General features: G+C 34.7%; 1 protein-coding gene and 1 pseudogene across 1 annotated transcript; one reads left to right on the top strand and one right to left on the bottom strand.

The window, feature by feature from the left end:
* Positions 1–12,978: 12,978 nt before the first annotated feature.
* LOC145612574 (ethylene-responsive transcription factor 12 pseudogene) lies at positions 12,979–13,697 on the top strand (annotated as a pseudogene).
* A 2,597-nt stretch (positions 13,698–16,294) lies between these two features.
* Positions 16,295–24,197, bottom strand: LOC145611361 (receptor-like protein 4). The gene is made up of 9 exons (XM_081666688.1): positions 23,898–24,197; positions 21,907–22,965; positions 20,926–21,073; positions 18,726–18,797; positions 18,444–18,515; positions 17,691–17,762; positions 17,537–17,614; positions 17,261–17,442; positions 16,295–16,901 (listed from the first exon to the last, which is right to left on the bottom strand). The coding sequence occupies exons 1-9, from the start codon at positions 23,977–23,979 to the stop codon at positions 16,786–16,788; spliced, it is 1,881 nt and encodes a 626-aa protein (XP_081522814.1). The 5' UTR covers positions 23,980–24,197; the 3' UTR covers positions 16,295–16,785.
* Positions 24,198–25,535: the final 1,338 nt, after the last annotated feature.

Genomic DNA, 25,535 nt, shown 5'->3' with positions numbered 1-25,535 from the left:
AAATTTACTTCACAAGTCTAAGGAGATTCCATCCCAAAACCATATGGCAATAGGTATAGTAGCCCCTTAGCCTTATAAAGTGTTTAACTCTCTCTTCTTTAACCAATGTGGGAGACTTACATGTGGTGATACACTTTAACAAATATCTTAACACACCCTTTTGTGCTTGAACTTACCCCATATAAAATAGTAAAAATAGCCAATTAGTTTTATTTGACCTCGTATTACACTTAATTGGACCTGTAGTTTGTAAATTCTGTTTTTATTAACTGAACTCAGCTGAACTAAAATGAATATTTTATAAGAGAAGGAAATTAGGAGCTGAACTAAACTGAGCTGAGCTGAATTGAACTGAACTGAATTTCAACGTATGAGAACAGGTCCTTAGTTAGTAATACAGTATATTGGTTGAATATATAAACTTTACGAGCACTTTTAATTGAAAGAACAATAATGTAGACAATGGAGTAATTTCAGAAGAGTAGTTTGATAGTTTGTAGCTCTAAAGTCTAAATCTAGAAGACAACGAAAAGCAAAATGGAGATCGAGGACATTTGCTAATGGGTGAAAAAGCATAAATAAAGATGGAGGCACATGAAAGGTCCCAACAACCATACCATAAAAAGAGAAAACTAAAAATAAAGGTTCCAAAATGCACTAATGGCACTACTAGTACTTCTAGCAATGTAAATGAGGGGGGGGGGGGGGGGGCATTAGAACCAACTAACTCAACCAAGTGTTGTTAAATAAGGTTTGATCCTATCGTTAAGGTTCTAATCTCAAACGAGTGGAATTCCAATTTTGTCAAGTGAACATGCGTGTGAGTAGATTGTTGTCTTGCCAAGATCTCAGTTATAACTCAACTCATAAACAATGACTTAAAAACTGTAAAATTGAGTCTGTCATTCTAAGAATAAAAAATACCTTCTTTTATTTCCGTTTTCCTAATGTTAGAACATGGGTAGAGAAAAAATAATAAGTGTAACTAAGAAAATACTACTAAGAAAATACTACAACGTATCTCCGTTAAATGTTATGTACTTTGGAATATTTTATATCTCACAAATAAAACCCAAAGTTGCACATAATATTTAACGGAGGTAGTATATTATTACAATATTTGTAAAATTTACTCCCTCCGTTTTTAAATACTTACTCTATTTTTCATTTGCGGTTGTCTTTAAATACCTGCTCCATTTCCTTATTTGGAAAGCTTTAATAATATTTAAATAATTTCTCTCACCTAGTGGACCAAACATATATTCTCTCTCTTTCAATTGTCTCCATTACTTTTGTTTTTTTTTTTTTTTTTTTACATTTTTTTATTCTTTCACCAACTCTACTACCTCCATATTTTATTACTTTCTCCAATATCTCCTAAAACTCCGTGCATGGAGAAATAGAGCAAATATTTAAAAACTGAGGGAGTATTAAATGGACAAATTGATAATTGTTGCAATATTTGTAAAATTTAAGTATTGATAAATGGACAAATACTCTTAAATAAATGTGATAATAATATCAACTAACAGCCTGTTCTGATTTACTAAACTGAGCTGAACTGAATTGTTTATGAGAGAAGGAAATTAGAAACTGAACGAAACTGAGCTAAACTGAACTGTTTATGAGATAAGGAAATTAGAAAGTAAATGGAACTAAACTAAACTAAATTAAAATAAACTGAAATTAAACTGAAGTGAATATGCCCTAATAATAATAATACAAGTAATAAAAAAAAAATAATTAAAAAAAAAAAAAGGTAATACAATAAAAATAAAATAAAACCAAATAAAAAGTGGCAAGCATCTGGCTAAGAGTATAGACAGGTGCAGGGAAGTAATGAAGAAAACACGCAAGTTCAGAATAATTTGATTCCCCAAAAAAGTGAGCATCAACTAACGTCATCATCAGATTTAGTAATTGCGCTGCTACTGCGAGACTGCCCCCCTCACCTCCGCTACGGACTCTGCACTCTGCACCGCACTTTGACGTTTCACCCAATCATCGCTTTTTAGTTTTTTTTTTTGACACGAGCCTTATTACATACATGACTCCGTTTAGAAAAGGAGAGAAACTCTATTTTTATTCAAAGATTCAAACTTTGGTCTCTTCTCTATTTATTTATACTTTCGTCATCTGATAATTACTCACTTGACATTAGTTTCGGTTTACTTTAGCTCAAATTAATTTCTACTTTCCTTTTATAAACAATTCGTTTCTTTTATAAATTGGGTTGAACCTAATAGGTTTTTAAAAAAGGACCAAAAAGTAGCTGAAAAAACTTAATAATGCATGTTTAAGGTCCATGGGGAAAAAAAAATTGGACCAATAATATCCAATCAAAACTAGACCATACCTAACATGATCAACTCTACTTATCATATTTTATCTGGACACGTTTGTTAATGCATAACTTCAAATAAAAATACCTTTAAATTTTCTACCACCAAAAGTACGAGTAGTTATTAAAATTTGATATGTGAAACTGTCGTAATATTTGAACCCTAAACAATTCAAACTCAACTGTCCTCATGATACATCACTTCCACTTACAATAAGTACTCCATTGTTATGAAGAAAGGCTCTTCAACAGAACCCTAGGGCCAAGTCTTTTTTTCTATTGTAGTATAGCGGTACACTTGTATTACTTTCTTTGTTCTTTTATCTTTACTGTTATTATGTATGAAAACTTTATGTGAAAAAAGGTTAAAACGTAACAAACAATAAAGATCAAATTATGTATCATACAACTTAAACAATCTTGTAAGTTATATTATTAATCCCTCTTATATAGTCAATGTAACTAGATGGGATGAGTAATGACGATCCAACTACAAGCTACACCTAGCTAGTATTGACCATATCACATATCCCCATTGCATCTTTCACTTCACATAGCCCTTAAATCAACAGTACAATACAACAACTAAAATAATTTAGGTGGCTCAACAAATCCAATTCACACACAGTACAGCACATTAGTCAAAGTTTGAAATTGGGTCCCACACAAAATAGAAACACAGCACACAAAAGGACAGAACAGAACTCGGAGCGAGTCACGAAACTGGAACTCGGTGCTGTCTCCTGCAACTGGACATCCACGTAATTGTAATTGTACCCTTTCCTTGATGTATGCTGTATCTCTCACCCACGTGACCCACACCCCACCCCATCTGTCACTTTTTCACGATAATTGAAAATAAAGGTCAAGTGATTCTAGCCTGAGGTTTCACTGACACCAACCTCTATATTGTACTATATTTTGTCTCTCTCTTCTCACCCAATTGACACGTGACACGTCTTTACTATTTTGCTGCAAATAGATTTATTTTCTGGAGATAATCCAAGATCTTTTTTATATCCTATTTACTCAATGCTATGGAGTACTCCCTCCGTTTTTAAATATTTGCTCCATTTCTCTTGGACACGCATGCCGATGTTAATATTTGATCACTAATATTTTTAATTATCAATAAGTATAAATTCTAACAATTGAAAATTAATAGTTGCAACTGCATGATGCTCATTTCACCCAATGCGGTTCTAAATCCTCTCTCCAGTCCAATCTATCTCCTTTCTACCTCTCGAACACATACATGCCTTCGCTCCTCCCCCCATTGTGTTGCGATTGATTCCGTCCTATCGTTCAAACTGTCGAACTTAGCAGGCCCTTTCTTTTGCAATACTTAAAAAAGGTATCGACACGAGTTTTAGACAGCGTCTTGAACTCTGGGACCGCACCCTGGGTAGGCTCAAGCGTCTATTCTGCTCGTGAGCGTAATGGTATAAACCTGCATGACTGTGAGACCGACTGGTCGAACAGAGACGAAAGTCGGTCGTTTCCCCACCTCGTGGTTCATCATATGATGCAAAAAAAGTCCATTAATGCTGGTTGCTCCGATAAGAGAAAGAACCTATATTATTAATATATCTTGTACGGCTAGATGATTCCATCAAGTACCCACAAGACAAGATTTTTTCTTATGTATAAATCACACACATTAGTCAAAAGAGGACAAATGAATAGCGCAAAAAATAGAAATGGAGCAAGTATTTAAAAACGGAGGGAGTAGTAACTAGTAGGCTGGTAAGGTATACTCATTTTACTACAGTACGATTTGGAGTACAAGTACGAGTATATACATTCATAGCGTATATCTACGAATATTTAATATGTATATGTATTTGTGCCTAAATACGGAGTAAAAGATACGAGTAGAAATTAAAAGTTCAGCATTAAATATTTGTGATACAAAGTATAAACTAACATAAAGTAATACTCGTAAGGGTTAGCTATTTCATCTTATACGAAGTACGAGGTATAATTTTAAAATGAAAAAAATTCAGATAAATAAAATAAATTTAGAAATACACAATAAAATAATTTCATATTCGTATATAATAAAATAGATTTAGAATAAAGAATAAAATAATTATAGATGAAATAAAATAGTAAAATGATTCTAGACAAAGGCCTTGTTTGGTAAATGACTTTTTATTGGCTTTTTTTATTGACATTTGGCTTTTTCATTTGGTCAAACATCCACAATTCGTGTTTGGTAAATGGTTTTTTCAGTTAGCTGAAAAGCTGGCTTTTAAGCCAAAATGAAAAAGCTACTTGGAGTAGCTTTTGGCTTTTGGCTTTCTAAGTTACTAATAACATTCAACATCCAATTTTACCAAACATGTTTACAGACTAATAAAAAGTCAAACAGCCAACAAAAAAGTCAATACAAACAGCCAGTCAAACCAGCCAAGCAAACCAGCCGACAGCCAACAGTCAATTGCCAAACAAGGCCAAAATTAAATGAATCAAACTAGCCTAAGTAAAATAATTTGAAGGTGCTTGTTTGCTTACAATAATGGTAAAGTTTATTGGGCTAAAAATAAAAGCAATAATTGTAGAGAGATAAAGAAGTAAAGAAGTTTAGAAAGAGAGGAAGTAGTGAAGTACAAGTGGCCAAAGATAGGAGTTAAAGGAAATGGTAGGGCTTGCGTCATTAAAGTCACATGAATGGGGGGTTTGAACTTTGAAGAAATGCACAACTCCATTTGTTTATTTAGTGTTTGTGTTTGTATTTGGGTTCCGCTACACATCAATTCATGCGGCGGCTCTATCAGTCCACCTCTTTTAATTTTCCTTTAATAATGCCGACCCCACCTCAGGTAATTACCTCTGTACTATTATTGCTCTTACTATTTTACTCATATTTTACTCCATCGGAAACAATGTTAGAAGGATCTTGTTAACGAATGTTTCGAAGTATTGAGTAAACATTTAAAATATTACCTAAAACATGACAAAATCACGTGTTAATAGGTGTAATTAATGTTTATTGTAATGTAATCTTTCTACTTTTAGCTAATTTGTCCAACCCCCCAGAACGTTCGTAAATAAAGTGGTTGTGAAACCAATGACCGACGATGATGACTCACTTTAATGAATGTAGCAAATAATATGGAGTTTTAGAATCGGTCAAAGTACTCCCTATTGAAGAAGGGGGCAATATGTCGTAATTAATTTGTTATGATGTTATTATCCATTAATCACAGTCCTTGGCTCCTTGCATTAGAATGTTGACCAAAAAATCATCCTATTTGATACTCCCTCATTAATGCATTATAGCATTGGATTTGACCATAATTTTTAACTAGCATAATAAAAATATTTTGTTAGTTAGGTATTTATATATAGTTTTGTTGAAGTTCATCAACTGAACTTCAGCTTGGAGAATTTTCTCCAGAAAATAGAGAGGAAAAATAAACTTGGAGAAGAAGAAAGAAGATTATTATTGAATGAATGAGAATATTACAGCATGAGTTTTGCATTTATACAATAGTTTGTTACAGAAATCTAACAAACTTCTAACAGAAATCTAACAAACTTATTTGCTGAGCTGTTCTTCTGCTGACTGTGCTTGTGCTGTAACTAACTGTTGAGCTGGCTGCTGACTTGGATCGTGTACTCCAACACCCCCCTTCAAACTTGGCAGGGGAGAGTTGACCATGCAAAGTTTGGATAAAAGCAACTGCTGCTGAGAAACAGAAAGTTGTTTGGTAAAAATGTCAGCAAGTTGTAAACCAGTAGGAACATAAGTAAGTTTTATCAATCCTGCAAGAACCTTATCCCTGGTGAAATGACAATCCACCTCAATATGCTTAGTCCTTTCATGAAAAACTGGGTTCTTAGCAATGTGAATAGCAGATTGACTATCACAATAAAGTTTTACAGGTTTCAAATTCTGTAATCCCAGTTCATCAAGGACCCTGACTAACCAATCAACCTCACTAGCTGCATGAGACATAGCTCTGTATTCAGCCTCAGCTGAACTCTTTGAGGTAGTGCTTTACTTCTTAGATTTCCAAGAGATAGGAGATTGTCCAAGAAGTAAAACATAGCCAGTGACAAATTTTCTAGAAGAAGGACAGGCAACCCAATCAGAATCACAGAAAGCCTGTAATGTAAGTTGATCATCAGCCTTGAGTAAAATACCCTGACCAACTGTACTTGCAACATATCTCAGAGTATGCTGCAGAGCTTCAACATGTGGAACTCTGGGACAATGCATAAACTGGCTTAAGGTTTGAACAGCAAAGGCAAGATCAGGTCTTGTATTTGTAAGAAAATTAAGCTTCCCAACATAGCATCTGTAAAGAGCAGCATTATCATAAAGATCACCTATGTCTGAAGAGAGCTTCATATGAGAGGGAAATGGAGATTTTGCAGGCTTAGAAATGTCTAACTCACATTCCTGTAAAAGTTCCTTGGTAAATTTCCTCTGAGATAAAACATAACCTTCAGCACACTTACTGACTTCAATGCCTAGAAAGTAGCTCAACTGTCCTAGGTCTTTAATGCTGAAAATGTTGTGCAGATGTGCTTTGATATCAGAAATTAACTGAGTATTAGAGCCTGTGATGATAATATCATCAACATATACAGCAATAATTGTTGTATCAACTACATCTTTCTTCAAAAACAAAGAATAGTCATTCTTAGACTCAGAAAACCCTTGAAATTTCAACTCTTCAACCAATCTGGCAAACTATTGCCTTGAAGCCTGCTTTAAGCCATATATGGACCTTTTAAGTCTGCAGACATGCCCTTTAGGAGCTGAAATACCCTCTGGAATCTTCATATAAACTTCTTCATGGAGAGTGCCATGTAAAAAGGCATTGTTAATATCAAGTTGGAACAAATCCCAACCATTTTGTGCAGCAAGAGAAATTATACATCTGACAGTTGACATTTTGACAACAGGAGAGAATGTTTCTTCATAGTCAACTCCAATTTTTGTGTCAAACCCTTGGCAACAAGCCTTGCTTTGTATCTTTCTATACTGCCATCTGCATTCTTTTTAATTCTGAAAATCCACTTGCATCCAATAGCTTTCTTTCCTTTAGGAAGCATAACAATATCCCATGTGTTGTTATTAGTAAGAGCAGTGATTTCTTTGTTCATTGCATCCACCCAAGAAGGATCCCCTGCAGCTTCTTTATAACTTGTTGGTTCAATGAGTGACTCATTAGCACAAATATCCAGCTGTTGTTTAGCAGGAAGAGAGTCAAAACTAACCAGATTACACCAGTGATTAGTAACCACATTACACTTGTAATCATAGAGATGAGAAGGTGGTCTGCTGACTCTAGAAGATTGTCTGGGAAGAGTGGTTGGTGTTTGAGGATCAGAAGAATTAGGAAGAATTGGAGGAGAAAGTTCAATAGAACCAGGAAGAGGTGAGGCTGGTGTGGTTGAGGGAGAATGAATTAGAGAATCATTTTCTGAATCAGAAAAGATTTCAGGAATATCAATGTCTTAATGAGAAGTATCTGTGTTGACAGGAAGAAAAAATTTGTTTGTGTATGTTTTGTAAGGTGAAGAAGAAAAGTGAAAAGGGAAATGTTTTTCATAAAAAATAACATCCCTGGAAATGATAATTTTGTTTGTGGCAAGGTTTAAAACTTTGTAAGCTTTTTGATTTGGGGGATATCCTAGAAAAACACAAGGAATAGCTCTAGGATCCAGCTTAGTTCTGTGAATTTTTGTTGTAGAAACATAACAAAGACATCCAAAAACTTTTAAATGAGAAAGAACAGGAGCAGAACCATAGAGTCTTTCATAAGGTGTAATCAAACCAATAGACTTGAGGGGCATTCTATTTATCAAATAAGCTGCAACCAAGATACAATCTCCCCAAAAACGAGCTGGCACTTTTGATTGAATAAACAAAGCTCTACCAGTTTCCAATAGATGCTTATGTTTCCTTTCAACCACCCCATTTTGCTGAGGTATGTCACTGCAAGATTTTTGCTGAATAATACCATGCTGTAAAAACAGTTGTTTCATGCCTCCTTCTGTAAGATCAAGAGCATTGTCTGATCTCACAGCTAAAACTTTAGTAGAAAACTGAGTGTGAACATAACTAAGGAACTGAGTCATATTAATGACTGAATCACTTTTATTTTTCATAAAATGAATCCAAGTCATCCTTGAAAAATCATCTACAATAGTAAGAAACTGATTACAACCAGTATGAGTGGCTTGAGTATAAGGGCCCCATACATCTATATGAATAAGCTCAAAGGGTTTACATGTTTTTATTGAACTGGTAGGAAAAGAAAATCTAGACTGTTTAGCTAAAGGACAAATCTGACACAAGTTTTCAGCTAAACAACCATGTACATCAGTACCCTTGATGGATTTTATTTTATCAAAAGACATATGTCCTAAACGAAGGTGCCAAAGTTTGGCTTCTTCAACTGCTACCAGACTATAGTGTCTAAGGTTCACAGCATTATTTGAACTCAATGAATCTTCATTAAGACTGTAAAGGCCTCTATCCAATATACCAAGCACTATTGGACTGATCAAAGAAGGGTCCTGAAGCAAACATGTATCATTAGTAAATGATACTGATCCTGAAACATCTTTGCACAATTTTGATATAGAAATCAGGTTAAAGTGAAAACCAGGAACATGCAGGATATTATTAAGAGTAATGCATGTTTTGAGGAAAATTGTTCCAATGTGTTCAACTTTCAATTTCTTTCCATCTGGTATAGTTATGTATCTATCATCATTAATTTTTGAAAATGATGTGAACATAGAAATATCAGCACACATATGATCAGAAGCTCCACTGTCTAGGATCCATTTAGAAACAAAAGCAGAGGCAAGACAGAAATTACCTCCCAACTGAGAAGTAGCAGCTAAGCCAAGGGAACTAGAACCTCCAGAGAGTTCACCTTGCTCAGCTAACTGTTGTTTATCAAGATAGTGTAGAATTTGTTTGTGTTGATCTTGTGTAACAGACAGATTCACCAAATTTGCAGACTCAGAAACATTAGATTCATCCAACTGAGCTGCTGTTGCTATTCTTTTGCCTTTGTTTTTGAAATCTGAAGGATATCCATGTAGTTTCCAACACTTATCCTTGGTGTGATTTCTTATCTTGCAATAATCACAATACAGATTATTCCTTGTATAGACAAAATTTCTAGTGTTTGATCCACTAGAATTCAGATCTGAAGATTGTCCTGCACTTCCACTAGTAATAGGAAATCTGCTGCTATTAGACTGATTCCTGCTATCATTGAACCTTTTAGCATAGAATGCTGCAGATTTTGAAAGTTGTTGATTCTTGATACTACTCAAATTCATGTGAGTTTGTTCTTGAAGCAACAAACTGTATGCCTTATATACAGTAGGCAATGGATTCATCATAAGAATAGTACTCTTAGTGTGAGAATACTTGTCATGAACTTTCATCAGAAAATGAACAAGTCTTTGATTCTGTTGTGACTTAAGTAATTGCTGTGTCAAATTGCAATTACAACCAGTACATACACATGCAGGCAAAGGTTCTAAACCATCTAATTGATCCCATAGTTGTTTAATTCTAGTGTAAAATTCAAGAATACCTTCAGTTTCAGTCTGAGAAATATCAGCTAATTGCTGTTGAACTGAGAACAACTGAGGTCCAGAAGATTGACTGAATCTTTCCTCTAAATCCAGCCAAATCAGCCTTGTCGTCTTCAGATAAAGAACACTTCGAGCAATTGAAGGATCAAGAGAATTCAAAATCCAGGAAATCACCAAATTGTTAACTCTAATCTAGATTTTGAAGTTTGGTGAGTTATTAGAAGGTTGATTCAAACCTCCATCAACAAAACTCAGCTTGTTTCTAGCAGATAATGCAATAATCATTGATCGTTTCCAATCATTGAAGCAGGTTCCATCAAACACAATATTGACTAATTTTGTTGTTGACAAATCTGAATTGCTTAAATAATAGACTGAATTTGGATTCTGTGTAGGATCGTTTTCTCCATTTGCTTCCGAATTTCCAGAATTATTTCCAAAATTTCGCGGTGCCATTGTTGTTCAAAAACAATCAAAATCAAGAAAATATCAAGAGAAAAATCTGAAAAACAAATTCAGAAAGAAGAAGAACAAAGAAATCTGAAGTAATAATGCGGAAATTGGATAAAAAATGAGCAGAATATTGCTCTGATACCATGTTGAAGTTCATCAACTGAACTTCAGCTTGGAGAATTTTCTCCAGAAAATAGAGAGGAAAAATAAGCTTGGAGAAGAAGAAAGAAGATTATTATTGAATGAATGAGAATATTACAGCATGAGTTTTGCATTTATACAATAGTTTGTTACAGAAATCTAACAAACTTCTAACAGAAATCTAACAAACTTATTTGCTGAGCTGTTCTTCTGCTGACTGTGCTTGTGCTGTAACTAACTGTTGAGCTGGCTGCTGACTTGGATCGTGTACTCCAACAAGTTTCATAATACTAGTATAATTTTTAAACAAATTTTCATTAATATTTAATTATATAAAAATAAAGTCAAACTAGTACATTTGCATCTGTACAATACTTGACTGTGTCAGATCTCATGTATTATGGGACAAAGAGAGTACACCGTAATAATTTTAATCGAAATTGCAAATTTCGTACACTACAAAACATAGCAGAGTAGTTTTCAGCAGGGCAAAACAGAGCAGAGCAAAGCATAGCAAAACAGCTCAAAAGAGCATGGCCTAAACTCATTATGCACGTACCAAATTTAAAACTACCTTATCATATATTCATAAGCATCCAAAGCAATGTTACTTGGGGCCTGTTTCGGTTTACTGAAAACAACTGAAATGAACTAAACTGAACTAAATAGAGCTGAAATAAATTGCTTATAAGATAAGAAAATAAGAAATTGAACCGAGCTAAATTAAATTGTATTGAATTAAAATTAAGCTGAACAGAACAAACTTTCATAATACATTAATACTACTCCCTCCGTCCCAAAAAGAATGACCCATTTGGCCAAAACTTTGTCCCAAAAAGAATGACCCATTTGCATTAAAACACCCACCAATTCGCTACAATATTTGTGCAAAATTAGCTTCTCCATATAAAAATTTGATTTTCCATGTTATTTTATTACTTTATCTCTCTATTTTTTTACAAACCCCATGTAAATTTATCTTTCCAATATACTTTTACTTTTTTTTACTTAACTTCCTTAATACCCGCATAATTAACCCAAATAGGTCGTTTTTTTTGGGACGGGGGGAGCAGTAGTATTCAAATTATCGGCTTTAAGATAAATTTTGTTGTGAACTAGTCATACATGAATAAATGTGGGGTGTTAAGACAAGATTGATCAAAATTAAGATCATCCAGCCAATAAAACTAATGTAAAGACAAAACTTTTTGGGGAAAAAAAAAAAAGAAAAGAAATGAAGAGAAATCACAAACAAACCATTTCCCAACATTGAGCCGTTAATTGACACATAAATAAAGTGGTTTAAGTATTAAGGCAGAATGCACATTAATCCAAGATTCTTTCATGCTTACCACGTGAGACCATATCGACTGGCAATTTAATTCCTTATCTGATTAACATTTTTATTAAAAGTTTGATTAGATGCTATCATGCTAATGGCAGTGACATTTGTACAGACAAGTCAGACACCAATGGATAATCCGTAATTAGAATAATTAATTAGCTTTAATCTTAACTTTTATTTTGTGGAATGTGCAGTCTAGCCGACTATTACGGCAGCATGAAAGACACCGAATTAAAGTAACACCTCTTTTCACTTTACTGGGAAGTTGTGATGATTGACCATCTCTAAGGTAGATAATAAAATCATACAATGATGCTAAAGTAGTGTTCTAATTTACATAACTGATTGAATTAAACTTAATTCAACTGATTGGAGTTAAACTAAATAGAACTGAATAGAGTTGAAATGAATTATTTATGAGAGAAGGAAATTAAAAAATAAATTGAACTTAACTGATTGAAATTGAACTGAACTGATTGTTACTGAACTGTAATTAAGCTGAAGAGAACAGACCCTAAGATTGCTAACTCTCTTTGTAATATTCACAAATTGTATTTTAACCATTGTGGAGTACTCCGTAATGTATATGTAGAAAAAAAAATGTTATAGAGTCTTGTTAAAGTTGTATAGGTGTTCAAAATTTTAAACTAATTAATGAATAGAAAAATAAGTTTAAAATTTTCTTATACTCAATCTTCTAAAAATTCTCATTGTCTTTTTTCTATATATATTTTTTTTCGATATAGTAAGAAATTCACTCATGTAATGGATCTCTTAACTCATCCTACTTCGTCGTAATAAAAGGTAAAAGTACGACTCATACAATAGATTAGGCCTTGTTATTTAGAACTGCTCTGTTCAAATCTACTCTACTTAAATCTCTATACAAAATATTTATTCTGCTCTATCCAAAAACTCAAAAGAACGGAACTTTAGCGGTAAAAGGTTTAAAAAAGACAAAAGGATGAGGTAACTCCTAAATGTAGCAATAGCAACTTTATAGTACAATTCCTTAGCAACTTTATACATACCACCTTATTCTCCCCCCTTTTTTCCCTTGTCTATCTATTTCCCCATTACCTCGTCTTTTGTCTCCTCCTTTCCCCTCACTCACTCACTCTCACTCTCTCTAATTTTTCTCTCTAAAAAATCCAATGACTTCGACCCCAAACACCCGAACCGAAACCCACTACCGCGGCGTCCGCAAGCGGCCCTGGGGCCGCTACGCGGCCGAAATACGCGACCCGTGGAAAAAAACCCGGGTTTGGCTCGGCACATTCGACACTCCCGAAGAAGCCGCACTCGCTTACGACGGCGCTGCCCGCGCTCTCCGTGGCATCAAAGCCAAAACCAACTTCCCCCTTCTCTCTCCGCCGCTAACCCCGCCACCTCCTCCGCCGCCACCGCCGCCTTCCTCCTCCGTCTCTCTCGACCTCAATCTCCGGCCCAACACCACCTCTTGGGCCGGTCTTAATGTTTCGGCCCACCAAGGCGGGTTTGTTGAGTACTTGAGATCTGGGCCCGGTTCTGTTGTTAGAGGGCCGGGTAATGTTGGGCCTGGAGTTGATGGGCTGGGGTTGGATTTGGGTTTGCGAAGTGGGCCTGGGCGTGGTCTTGGTGTTGACTTGAATGAGCCTCCCCCTCTTTGGCTATGAATAATGTTGGCCTTAATAATCTAACTATGTAGTATTAGTAATTTAGTATTAGTATTGTTAGTGGTAATTATGCGATTAAGGTAGTTGATTGAGAAGCTCTCTCCATTTTTGTACTACTACTAGTCAATCTGATATTCTAGAGTAGTATTATCATTATAATTTTTTGTATAATCTATGCTATTTTAGGGAAGAGTTTAGAGCTATGAGAGGTTTAGAATGGAAGTAATATTATGATTGTATTATTAATTAGCTGTAATATAATAATTCAGTTTCCTAAGAGTACTATGTTTTGTATGTACATTAATTAATTGTTTCAGTCTACTATAGGACTGTATTAGAGTAGTCCTTAATTTTGGTTGAAATTGGTAGCGGATGGTGTTATTGTGCATTTGTGCTAAAACAAGGGTCCAAAGTCAAACATATTTGATCAATTTTCTTTTTTTAAGTACAAAATATTTAGTAAAGTTGTACTTGTTTTTGGTTTAGTAGCCTAAGCATTTGTCAATAGTGATCCTCATAATACTGTTATTCAATTATCGTCTCTCTCGATATCCTTTGCTAGACTACTACTCTACTTATATTTACGTTTTATAATACTCGCAACACATCTGTATACAATAATTACAGTACATTATAATTGTAAACTTTTCTTTGGTTAAAGTTGTATTATCACTCTATCGCATTCACGTTCCACTTCATAACACTTTTATACAATCTCAAATGAGGTCCACTTTTTGGTGTTTGTAAAGTCATAAGGGCGAGTGCTGAGAATCGATCTCAAGATTTTTTAAAATCGGAAAGGAAACTCTAACCACTTGAGCTATCTCTAAATTCTCATTCGATTGCAATATAATTTGACTTCATTCAAACATAATGAAACTAAAAATGTACTTCCTCTGTTTTTTTTTTACTTGACCTGTTTCTTTTATCACGTTTGCCAATGTAAAACTTTAATGATCAATAACTTTAATTCTCTATAAGGAAAAAACGTAAAATTTACATATTATGATTGTACTTATTGAGATGAATTCAAAAACATCTTACATGAATATGTTTTTCCTTGCATATTATTCACAAAAGACGGTCAAATGAGGGGTGATGAATAGTGTAAAAGTCAAAGCGGGTCAAGTAAAAAAAGAACGAAGGAAGTACATTGTACTAGCTTTTGGCCACCACCTAGCCAAGCTAGCATCTAGCTAACCACAATTCATAGTCAATTTGTTTGATAATAAGTGGAGTTCTTTAAGCCATTTTTTCACCATCATGAGCGGCTGAATGGAACAAAAGTTACCCATTTCTTGAATTTTGCATGCCACGCTTTTAAAATGAATAGACTTTTCAAGACAAAAAATCTACCAACGATCGTGCAATTTATGATTGTCTTCACAATAGGTTAACCCTATTCATCCACTTTACCCTTATATTTATAGATTACCCCGTACTATCTTTCTACGAGACAAAAAGTTTGTCACAGAGGATTAATACTTAATACACTAACAGGATATTCAAAAGTTTTATATTAGCACATCTCCTACCCAAATTATGCTTCATTATTATACAAATACTAGTAATTAACTCGGTTAATCATGCAATGGATAATTTTGAGGACTTAATCATAAGTCTTAACATAAAGTCACAAAGGATTTTGAAACTAATTAGTGGTAAGCATATGTTAAACTTTATTCAATTCACTATTGATAGAGTATATATGCATCAATCCTAAGCTGACGGTTGAAGCTCTTTAGGCTTGAGGTGTGGATGCAGCATTAGTCCCCTCATATATAGTGAGAAATAATTTCGTCTGAAGCGAGGATGGTTGAGATTTGAACTTGTGACTTTGTATCACACTGGATGGTAGTTTGTGAAAACACCTCAAATTTGAGTAGATATGATTGATCAAATTATATAGAGTTACAACTTACAAGGTTAGTCCATAGAAAACCTAGTATGATAAGCATATAATCGAAGTATATGCAAATGTATCCTAAATATGCGACAAATATCATCGTTCTAAAATATCAATCAACTCTTATGTTATGTGTGTAACTGTGTATCAACCCAGTCAGGCAAGTGAAGTTTCAACTTAAAAGGGCTAAAATACATACGATAATAGGATGAATAATCCACGAGTGTTATAAGTTAATCACCTTCCTTCCACTAGAAACAATTGGACTCCACAAAAAGAGTGAAGGATAGCTCAAGTGGTTAGAGCTTCCCTCCCGATTCCAGGAAATCTTAGGATCGATTCTCACCCCCGTCCTTGTGGCTCTCTAGTCTCTAAACACCCAAAAAAATTGGACTCCACAAAAGGGAAAACTCCCTAACACCTTAAGAAAGGCTAAGAGACCATTTGTTATGGCTCTTACAACCTTGCTTTTGTTCTTGATTGTGACAATCAGGCAACCATAGCTATTACGAACAATCTTGTGCTACACGAGTGAACCAAACTTATTGAATTTGATTGCTACTTTGCCCACAAAGTACTCATTTGAGCTTAATCCCTATTGAATGTGTTTCTTCTTATGAATAAACTTCAGACATTACATTACAACATTAAACCTGTCATGCTACAAACTGCGAGAGAGCTAGTTATGTCCAGTGTGTGGATATAAGGTGGTGTATTATGTCATGGCTTTGCATTCGAGTAAGTAATAATTAACTTGTCAATTATCTTCAAACATTCTTTGTTGGAAGCTTTGATCGAAATTAAGAACAATGACAGTAGTTTTTCCTATATATAGACAAATTCCTACTGAATAAACATCAAAATCTGTTTAATTAGAGGCATCAATTATACTGTGTTTATGAGAGTACAATTTTCCGCTTTGTCACTCCAACAAAGGAGGCCTAATTCTTACAGGGTGAGACATCTATTATGAGACTGTAAATCGAAAATTCATGAACTGTAACATGTAACTGAGAGTATGTAATTTACGGTCTCCTACTAATATCTTCCTGCAGATTGCTATACCAATCAGTTTCTATAGTGTTACACTTAATCTGCCAAAACCATGGGAAAAATGAGATGGAAAAAAAAATATACAAGATGCTCCAAATTTACAATGTTCACAGATCAGATTTTCTTGGCAAACCCTCCCAAATCAAAGGTTTGTGAGTAGTCTCAGAGGTGAACTGCTCAAAAGTCCAAAGAATATGTGGCTGCCGGTGTTAAACGAACATCAAAACTGTGGCTTCATATCTCTGAATCTTTTTGCAAAAGAATGGACAAATGACATGTCTAAGGTCCATGAACGCTGCTACCCTTTCATTCAAGATAATAATATAGGGCCATCCTCAGAAGCAGTCCTTGAATTCTGATTATGTATTGTCATCTGCACATCCCGTGAAAATTGGGTTCGCTTCTTTGCATAGGGTGCTTCTCTAGCTGTGAAGATAAAATACGACCCAAAGAAATCATCAATATAATTAAATAACAGCACATGCTAATAAAGCTAAAATGAAAATTATGTCCCCATAAATTCAATTATACAAGTTAACACTAAAGAACTTAAAAGAGAGAATGTCCGGTAATTTTTGCTTACACTTTGCTGCTTCATTTAAAGCTACCATAAAATGTGCCCTCACTAGATTTTTTTTATCAAACTGTGATATACACTACAAAACTCCTGAAGTACTTAAAGACGAGAAAATCCAAGTACAGAACGAACCTATGCATGCGGTCAAATCATATAGCAACTAGCAATCTTAACATTGAACATTCCTACAGCGTATAAGTTTTCTTACCAGCCAGTCTCTGAGCCCTGAGAATGTTTTGCCTTCTTTTCCACCAAATAATTGAGCAGCCAACAATTAATAGCAATGCTAAGAACACGGCAATAGCAATGCCAACTTTAGCGCCTACAGAAAGATGAGGCCCACATGTACGCAGGCCTGGTATGCCACAAAGTCCTGCATTATCAGTAAAACTGCACAGACCAAGTTAGTTATTCTTGCAGCATACAAGGGGCACGTAACAAAGAACGATTCGTGTTAATCGGTAAAATAACACAACAAACTCACTTGAAACTAGCTCTGTGTAACAATCTTCCACTAAGAGCAGCTGGAACTCTTCCGTACAGCTTATTTCCATTGAGATTTCTGCATCATGACAACTTTTGATTAGTCTAGTCAATGGCAATTAAATTTCTATGCCAACCACAGAGTTATGTCTTACAGTATTTGTAGTGACTTTAACTGTCCCAGAGTTTCTGGAATCGAACCATTCAGAAAGTTATAAGAAAGATCCCTGCCAGAAGAAATAAATGTATCAATTCAGATATCCACTAGACAATTGTGAAGTATAAACAACCGACACGACCAAATTTATGAATAATACGTTTCAAAACATATACTACCTCCGTTTCTTTTTAGTTGACACGTATTCCTTTTCAGGAAGTTTCTTTTTAGTTGACACGTTTCCTTTTTGGGTAAATTTTTTACCTTGCATTTACAAGCTACCCCACTTGCTTTTTCATTCTCTATCACTCTCTCTCCTCTCCTTAATATATGTGCCTAAATCAAACGCGTCAACTAAATAGAAACGGAGGAAGTATATCCAAAAATTTAACTAGATGAAACAGCAGAATGTGCAAAGGTCTTGTCCCTTCTAATCTATTTCACTCTATTGCTAATAAAAAAAGATTTAAAAAAAAATAAAAATTGACACCCAACTAAAAATATGCATGTTAGATTCATGTACAGGCAATGGATATAGGAAGTACTTCATGCAATAGCAAGTGTTAGATATAAATGCCGGCTGTATCAGTAAATTGTTCATACGCCATTGTGCACAGTACAAAAATCAGTGGCAGAAAGTGGAAGGATGAGGATAGTGAAAAGACAAAAGAGTACATCAGATCAGTCTATGACATTAAGGGAAGCAAAAATAAAATGCAATATTGATTTGAAATACCAACAGCACACTTACAAAATCTCCAAGGTTGTAATGGTCCCTAAGGATGGAGGGATAGTCCCACGAATACTGTTTCCACTAAGGTTACTGCAACACAATAAAGTACCATTACATAAGGATTAGTGTGTTTTTAGATGAATTTGGATAAATTATATACAAAATGCACAAGATAGGAGGGAAGTTATAAAGTATACAAAAGAAAAATCATATTGATTACAGCAACTCATATTATTTTGAGGTGATCCATCAATTGTCAGCCAGAAGAACACTGATAATTTGTAGTTCCCAGCAACTTACATGCTCTGCAAATGACTCAACTTCGATATATCTCGAGGGAGGAAACCATGCAAACCCTGATTGTCAAGACCACTGAGAATGCAGAAAGAGAAATTTCATTACAAAAGGAAAAAGGAATTTTATCAATATGATTATATGATCATTGCCTAATGTAGATCAATTAATTTACAAAAATAAATAAATTTATAAGGCTTCTTGAAGCCACATGCACACAAGCACACAATTACCCACATGTCACGCACACGAATAAGGGAAGCATACATACGGAGTTGATAAGAACAACCCTAAGGGTGGGTTGGCAAGAATATACGTTGTTGGATGGATCTTGCTTAGCCAACCAATTAAAATAATGACATTTTGTTTCTTGCAAAAAAGGAGATAAAAGATTCTAACAACCACAGGCTACCTTCTTGCAATCATTAGGAACACCATGCTACTGCCAGATGAAATCTTCAATCCACCTCCAAAATATAACAGGAGGGAAATGAATGAATAAAGACAGTTGGTTAAATGGGTTTTCACCATTGATGTGATTGTGATATGAACCTTATCTCACCATTTATGTAATTATGTGATTCTCATATGACCCAAAGCCTATTACAGAATCCTAAAAATCAACCAAAAATCAAATTTTAAACTAGGTCGTGCCATTTGAATTTCTTTGTTCTAACAAACATTTAACATAACATCCTATAGGCAAACTAAAATTAATGGGACATATAGCAACTGAATATGGTGAGGGACAAAATCTAGAGCTCAAGAAGTCAAGATAGAAACTCAGGTTATTTGATTAATGATTTTAGAACTTTTCTTTTGATACTAACAGTCAATCTCGTTGACTAGTTTTCACAACTAAGAATATTCCAATAAATTGATGTGCATGGAGAGTTATAAACCATGTTTTATGATTGCTAATCCCTTTCTGGTAAGTAGGCTTAACGAGTTGATTGAAAATGATGTCATGAAACTTTAAGCCATACATGCTGTTGTGTACAGAAACACACTTTGAGATACAAAATCATATCAATTAAAAGTATCTGCATCTCCACTCTTTGTAGTAAAACTATTCGTTGACGTATGATTTCTTTCATATATGGTTCGCTGCAAATCTTATTTCTTAAGGGGTACATTAGGATATCATGAATTTGTTTGATGGTTGTAAAAATGATGACATCCAAATTGCTTGTAGATTCATAAAGAACAATTTTGTTTGGTTTTGAGAATAATGGGATTAACTGGAATACTAATTGCTATTACTTTTTAGGCAAACGAATTTGCTATGTTCGAGATCTATATTAAGAAATGGTATAAAAACCTAAACAAAACCTACTAGTTTGTTTAGTACAAAAGAGTTCCTACATTGTGGCCTTCATATTCTTATAGGAATACAAAATTAGGTTTTTTGCAAGCTGTATAGAAAGGGTTCCTGCAATATGATACCAGCATAACATTTTGAAAACTAAAATACACAAATACTAGCTCTATGACTCAGAGACAAATACTTGTGACGAAAACAAACATATTGAGGCTTGGAGAGGTTGATTCAATCGATTGGTAAATTATGATCAACCTAGACATAAATAAAGAAGTACTTAACCGGAAGCATAGCCCTTGTACACTGCCAAAGTCAGTTCATGGAGATAAGAACACATAGAATAGTACCCTCTATGTTGAGTTATGGGTAACACAAGTGGAGTTATATATTGTGATGCTTAGTTCTAGAGGTAAAATTAGGTTGCAACTTGCAACTATTTCATATGGTGGGAGATTTAACCACTACAGATGTGGAACGTAACACCTTCACCCATAGTGCATTAGGAAGAGTAAATATTCCCCACCCGAGCTTCATAAGAAAAGCTTCATTATTCTGACTCATCCTCCCTATGCCTAAACCCCCATTAACCTTTGGTGGGCAAACCTGCTCCCACTTAACAAGATGGGTTTCTTCTTCTCATTCGTAGACCCCCAGATAAAAGATCTACTGTGATGTATGATTTATAGAGGATGAACCTCAAAAACGGTTGTGTGTGCTTCGACTACATTCAATACTATATAATTGCATTACTAATCTCCCAACTGAGATCATAACATAGCAGTTTTTTGCAACATAGCAAAATCAATTCAGCTAAAATGCGAGGCTTGAAAACAAACAGTTTTGCAGAATATAAATCCTAACTCCCTAAGCAGGATTGAAACTTACAGTCCATCAATGTACCATCTTTTATTAGCACCATCGAAACGACAGTCTGCTCCATTCCACGGATGTTGCCGGGGTACACATGGATCACCATTCCACCCAAGGCGATGAGGAAGTTGAAGCGCCTTTTTTAGTGATTGCAAAGAACTAACTAGAGGAAATAGCAAGGAACAGTCAATAGATGTCTACATGATTACATTTGTCTTAACCAAAAAGCGATATTAGCAGATATATCGTATATGGAAAAGAGAGAAAAAAAAAAAAAAAAAAAAAAAAAGAGAGAGAGAGAGAGAGAGAGAGAGAGAGAGAGAGAGAGAGAGAGAGAGAGAAGATGTTAGTGCTTTCAGTGAATGCTGAAAAGGACACATATAGTTATTTAGTTAAGCTCCTCAAGCTCATAAATGCATTAGTGCCAAAGGAAGGCCACATTAAGTTTATGTCTGTTCTCTTTCCCTCTTAGTAATACTCATATTAAAATTCCAGTAGCAGTGAAGGCTACGGACCTTGCATCTTGCATGTAAAATATTTTGAAACAATCAATCAAAGCCTTAATTCCATAAGTGGGGTCGGCTAAACAGAAATTTGCCACAACATGTTTAGGGTACAATTAAATAATTAATCACTACCCAAGTTCTTTTTCATAATGTTTTTCTTGCTTTCTTGCACCAACCTTAAGTCATGTATAATAGACTAAGCTCGGTAGAGAGACTAATCTTGATTAATAAACATTCTTCTTAGTAAACAGAGAAGTTAAACTTGTGTAGCAATATTTTTGAATACTCATTTTGTATCTGATAAAACATAGAAGAGAATATAAAAGGCCATTTAATCATTGTTTTGTTGAGTTAAAACAATCAGTAACAAGAGCTATTATAAGAGAACATCACCTACCATAATGCCAGAAAGAATAAAAATAAAACATACTAGTAAGGGCAAGGTCAAAATCTTGAGAAGAGAAGCCAAATGACACAGTGAGGTATGTACCTTCAGCAGATGAAGTTTTTGCCTCAGCTGTTAGTACTAGGAAGACTTCAAAGGCACTGATTATTGCATGGCTTCCACTGATGGGATTCAAATTGATTGTCAAAGTCCGACCATCGATTGCAACAGTTGTATTCAACACTAAAGCAGTTTTAACATCCCCAGTCATGTTAACAACATCTACGGCTTTAAAGACAACATCACCATTTATCAGAATATCAAAGACCCTTTGTCCTGCTTTAGTGATGGAAGGATCAATCTCGGCAAAATGTAACCAGATGGAGTAGTTACTATTAGGTTCCACATCCATTGAATAAGTTAACTCAGGCTCAACATCAGTGCTAACTAAAGCTGATTGGTAAAGACCTTGTGGATAAAAGTTTGGAGCAATTGAGCTTTTCTTGATAGGACTTTCAACAGAAATAGCCTTGTCAGAACTTTGGCCAAAAGTCATCAGTGAATTAAAAAACCTATCTCCGCCCCAAGGGTCGCCACCATAGTCTTCACCAAACTTTGGCCTCCCTTGCCCACTGCTGAACCTCTTTACAGTTTTTAGAATTGTTCCTTTGCCAAATAGTGGGCCAAAATTGTATGCATTATCATTAACCTGCTGAATTTCAATAGAAAGAATTGCTGGATTACCATGACCAGTGCTGTGGAAGCAAAGAGATACAGTACCATCAGTTAAATAGACAATGGTTTCTGTAAATACATGCTCATCATCTTCATTACTCCATCCAGCAGCTAAAGAATCCACCAGAGTTCCCTCTACAGAGATATCAAATAGAGGCTCGTTGTCAAAGTTTGGATCGGCTACCAGACCATAAAAAATCCTCACAAGATAATGCCCAGAGGGCACGCGATTAATGTTGTAACAGTTTTCTGGACCCTCGGATAAAGGGAAATAGCGAAGGGTGGATAGTGGAGGGGTAATATAACTAGGCCGTGTAGCATTGGCAGGAATTCCTCCTGTATATGCAAAATCTTTGTACCATAATGTATTTGTTGGTGGAGAGCGGATGTCCTTCCTCGATCCACAGCTTATCCTTAGAGCATATGGCCCTGATATTCAAAATAATGTTCCAAAATAACATCAAAGAGCAAGTAAGAACATGTCCTAATTTATTCTTCAAGACACATGCAGCTCTTCGATTAGAATTCGAGGTTAACCAAAGCACACCCCACTTAATTCCATCTTACCTAGTATTTCTTCTTACCTTAAAACATGCTATTAGTTTATTCATGATAAGTGAAGTAGGAAGTCCACATCTAAAATGCCACAAACTCCATCACTAACACACCACTTCAAAAAAATATCAATAAGTTCGTCTAATTACATCAATAAGTTTGCCCGAAAAGAAATGGTTAATAATTGGCCAGAGGCAGTTTGATTCACCAACAGTAAGTGATCAATAACAACAGTGATCAATGTACCGAATACGACGTAAATTGCTTTGCACCTTGCACATAGTTGCAGTAGGCGATTAAATGGGAGGAGCACAGAACAAAAGCAACTAAATGAGCTACTATAATTCACAATTTTGCCAATTTTTTTTTATAATTATTAGAAAGAGTCCACACTCTCAAGTCTCAATTAAGAAAAAACAGAGCAAATATACAAACAATTAAATTGAAAGCACCCACAAAAATGCACAAATCAAGCACCAAAAAATTTCCAACCTTCCGATGATAACCAATGTGCCCTTTACTAACTACACCAAAAATTTGGTCAATTCAGCTAAAACCAATGAAATTAGCCACGTTTTTAGATCTACACAACTCTTACACTGAAGTCAAACTAAACCCATCAAGCAAATTAAGTGAATTTTACTCAATCAAACCCAAAATTCAAAAAATACCCATCAAGACTAGACAAAAAAGTTAGAATCTTGCATGCAATAAATCAACAAAAAACTGCAAAAAAATTCAAACTTTAACTTACTAAACTCATACCAATCTAAAAAAAAGGTAAAGTATGAAGAAAAAGTTTTTACCTTTTGCTTTAGCTTGAGAGATAGAGCAAGTAGAAAGGAAGATGAGCAGCAGAAGCAGCAGAACAAGGCGGCTAATAAGCATAGTGAAGAAGCATCAAATGCCCAACAACGCTTTCTTTCTCTACTATTTCTTGTAAATCTTCATTACCCACATTTCCAAATCTCGAAATCTGTGCAAAATTTTCTGGGTTTTATCGTTCTGAAATGTATGATTGAAGATTAGAATGAGGAAAGTGTTGGGATTTTGGACGTGGATGCCGGTATAAAGGGGAGATAGTAGAATTTAGAGAGTTTTTTTAATCTTTAGTTTGAGTGGAGGAAGTCAAGGATTTATGACATAATTTGGTTTTATGTCCGAATTTCTTTTGACCCGTGAATGAAAGTGACTGGCAATGTGCTAAGTTTTCATTTAATTACGGCGGTTCTTAGTTGGAGGTCCCTATTCACATTTAAGGGGTAATTCATTGGTGGGATGTCGGGGTGGGAATGGAAGTTGGGTTCAGATGTGGACTTTAGGGGCACTGAGTTGAAGTGCGATCTTGTTACATTCATGTCAATGGATATAAGTCCCATTAAATTTGATGTAAATTATTTTCAATGAAAAACTAGTTCTATGGAAGACATTTTTTCTTTTAAGGGAAGTTTTATGGAAAAAAAAATAATTTCAAGGAAAATCACGAAGATAGTGTTTTTTTTTTTTTTTTTTTTTTAATTTGGTTCTTATCAGAATAGTTAAAAGAGAAATTATAAATAGAAGGGTAAATGTGAGGAAGGATGAAAGGAAAGTAAAAAGAAGACAAAGAGAAGGGAGGAAAATGTGGCTTTCTTTGTTTTGTAAACAAAAATGTTTTCCACCGGATACAATTTTCTATCATTGGGAAAATTATTTTCCACCCTTTCATAAACCAAACAAAGGAAAATGGAAAATAATGGGAAAAAAAAAACATTTTACATCAAACCACACGGTATAATATAAACTGGCCTAGTTATAATTTTGCATCGACAACAAATTAAACGGTTGCATGTACCATGGAGCAGAGGAAGCATTTCTTAATATGCATTATTTGAAAATATTTGATTATTCCTATGTAGTACTCCGTACTTCCGTAGTACTTTGTTATAGAGTTGTAGATCATTTTTAATTTTACAATTTTTTTTTAGTGTTTAGAGAACCACAAAGGCGGGTGAATCTCCGGAAATCAGGAGAGAAGTTCTAACCATTGGAGCTACCCCCACTGATTTTTTCCCGATTAGTTTAAACAAACATGTAATTAATATTGACCAATGCGCGACTGGATCAAATTGAAAGATCAATGAATAATTGAGCGTGCAGCGAGAGTTTTAGATAGAAGAGTCAACAAAAGTGCAACATAAAAGTGATTGTTACTCGATCCCTAATAGATAATTGAACCGTCTTTGTAGCAAATTAAATTGAATTAAGGAATTTATGTTTAATTAGGTTGATTAATTGCTAGCTTTGAATTTAGTTTGTAAGTTAGGTGCAAATTCCTATGAAGTAATTTCTCAGTACATTAGTAGGTATGAGAGTTAGCATGTAATAATAATAATAATAACTCACAAATCAACTTTAAATTCTATGCAAGCATTCCAATCAATAATTGTGAAATGGATCGATAT

The sequence above is a fragment of the Chenopodium album genome, chromosome 24, assembly GCF_948465745.1.
Source record: "Chenopodium album chromosome 24, dcCheAlbu1.1, whole genome shotgun sequence".
In the NCBI taxonomy this organism is placed as follows: Eukaryota; Viridiplantae; Streptophyta; class Magnoliopsida; order Caryophyllales; family Amaranthaceae; genus Chenopodium; species Chenopodium album.
This window is presented reverse-complemented; position numbering and strand designations above follow the sequence as displayed.

Excerpts from the sequence above, each read along its gene's own strand:
- LOC145611361 (XM_081666688.1), bottom strand. The coding sequence starts at position 23,979 with ATGCTTATTAGCCGCCTTGTTCTGCTGCTTCTGCTGCTCATCTTCCTT. Across the intron at positions 22,966-23,897 it reads CTCTCAAGCTAAAGCAAAAG|GGCCATATGCTCTAAGGATA; the intron begins GTAAAAACTTTT and ends TTTGAATATCAG. Across the intron at positions 16,902-17,260 it reads CAGGGCTCAGAGACTGGCTG|CTAGAGAAGCACCCTATGCA; the intron begins GTAAGAAAACTT and ends TTATCTTCACAG.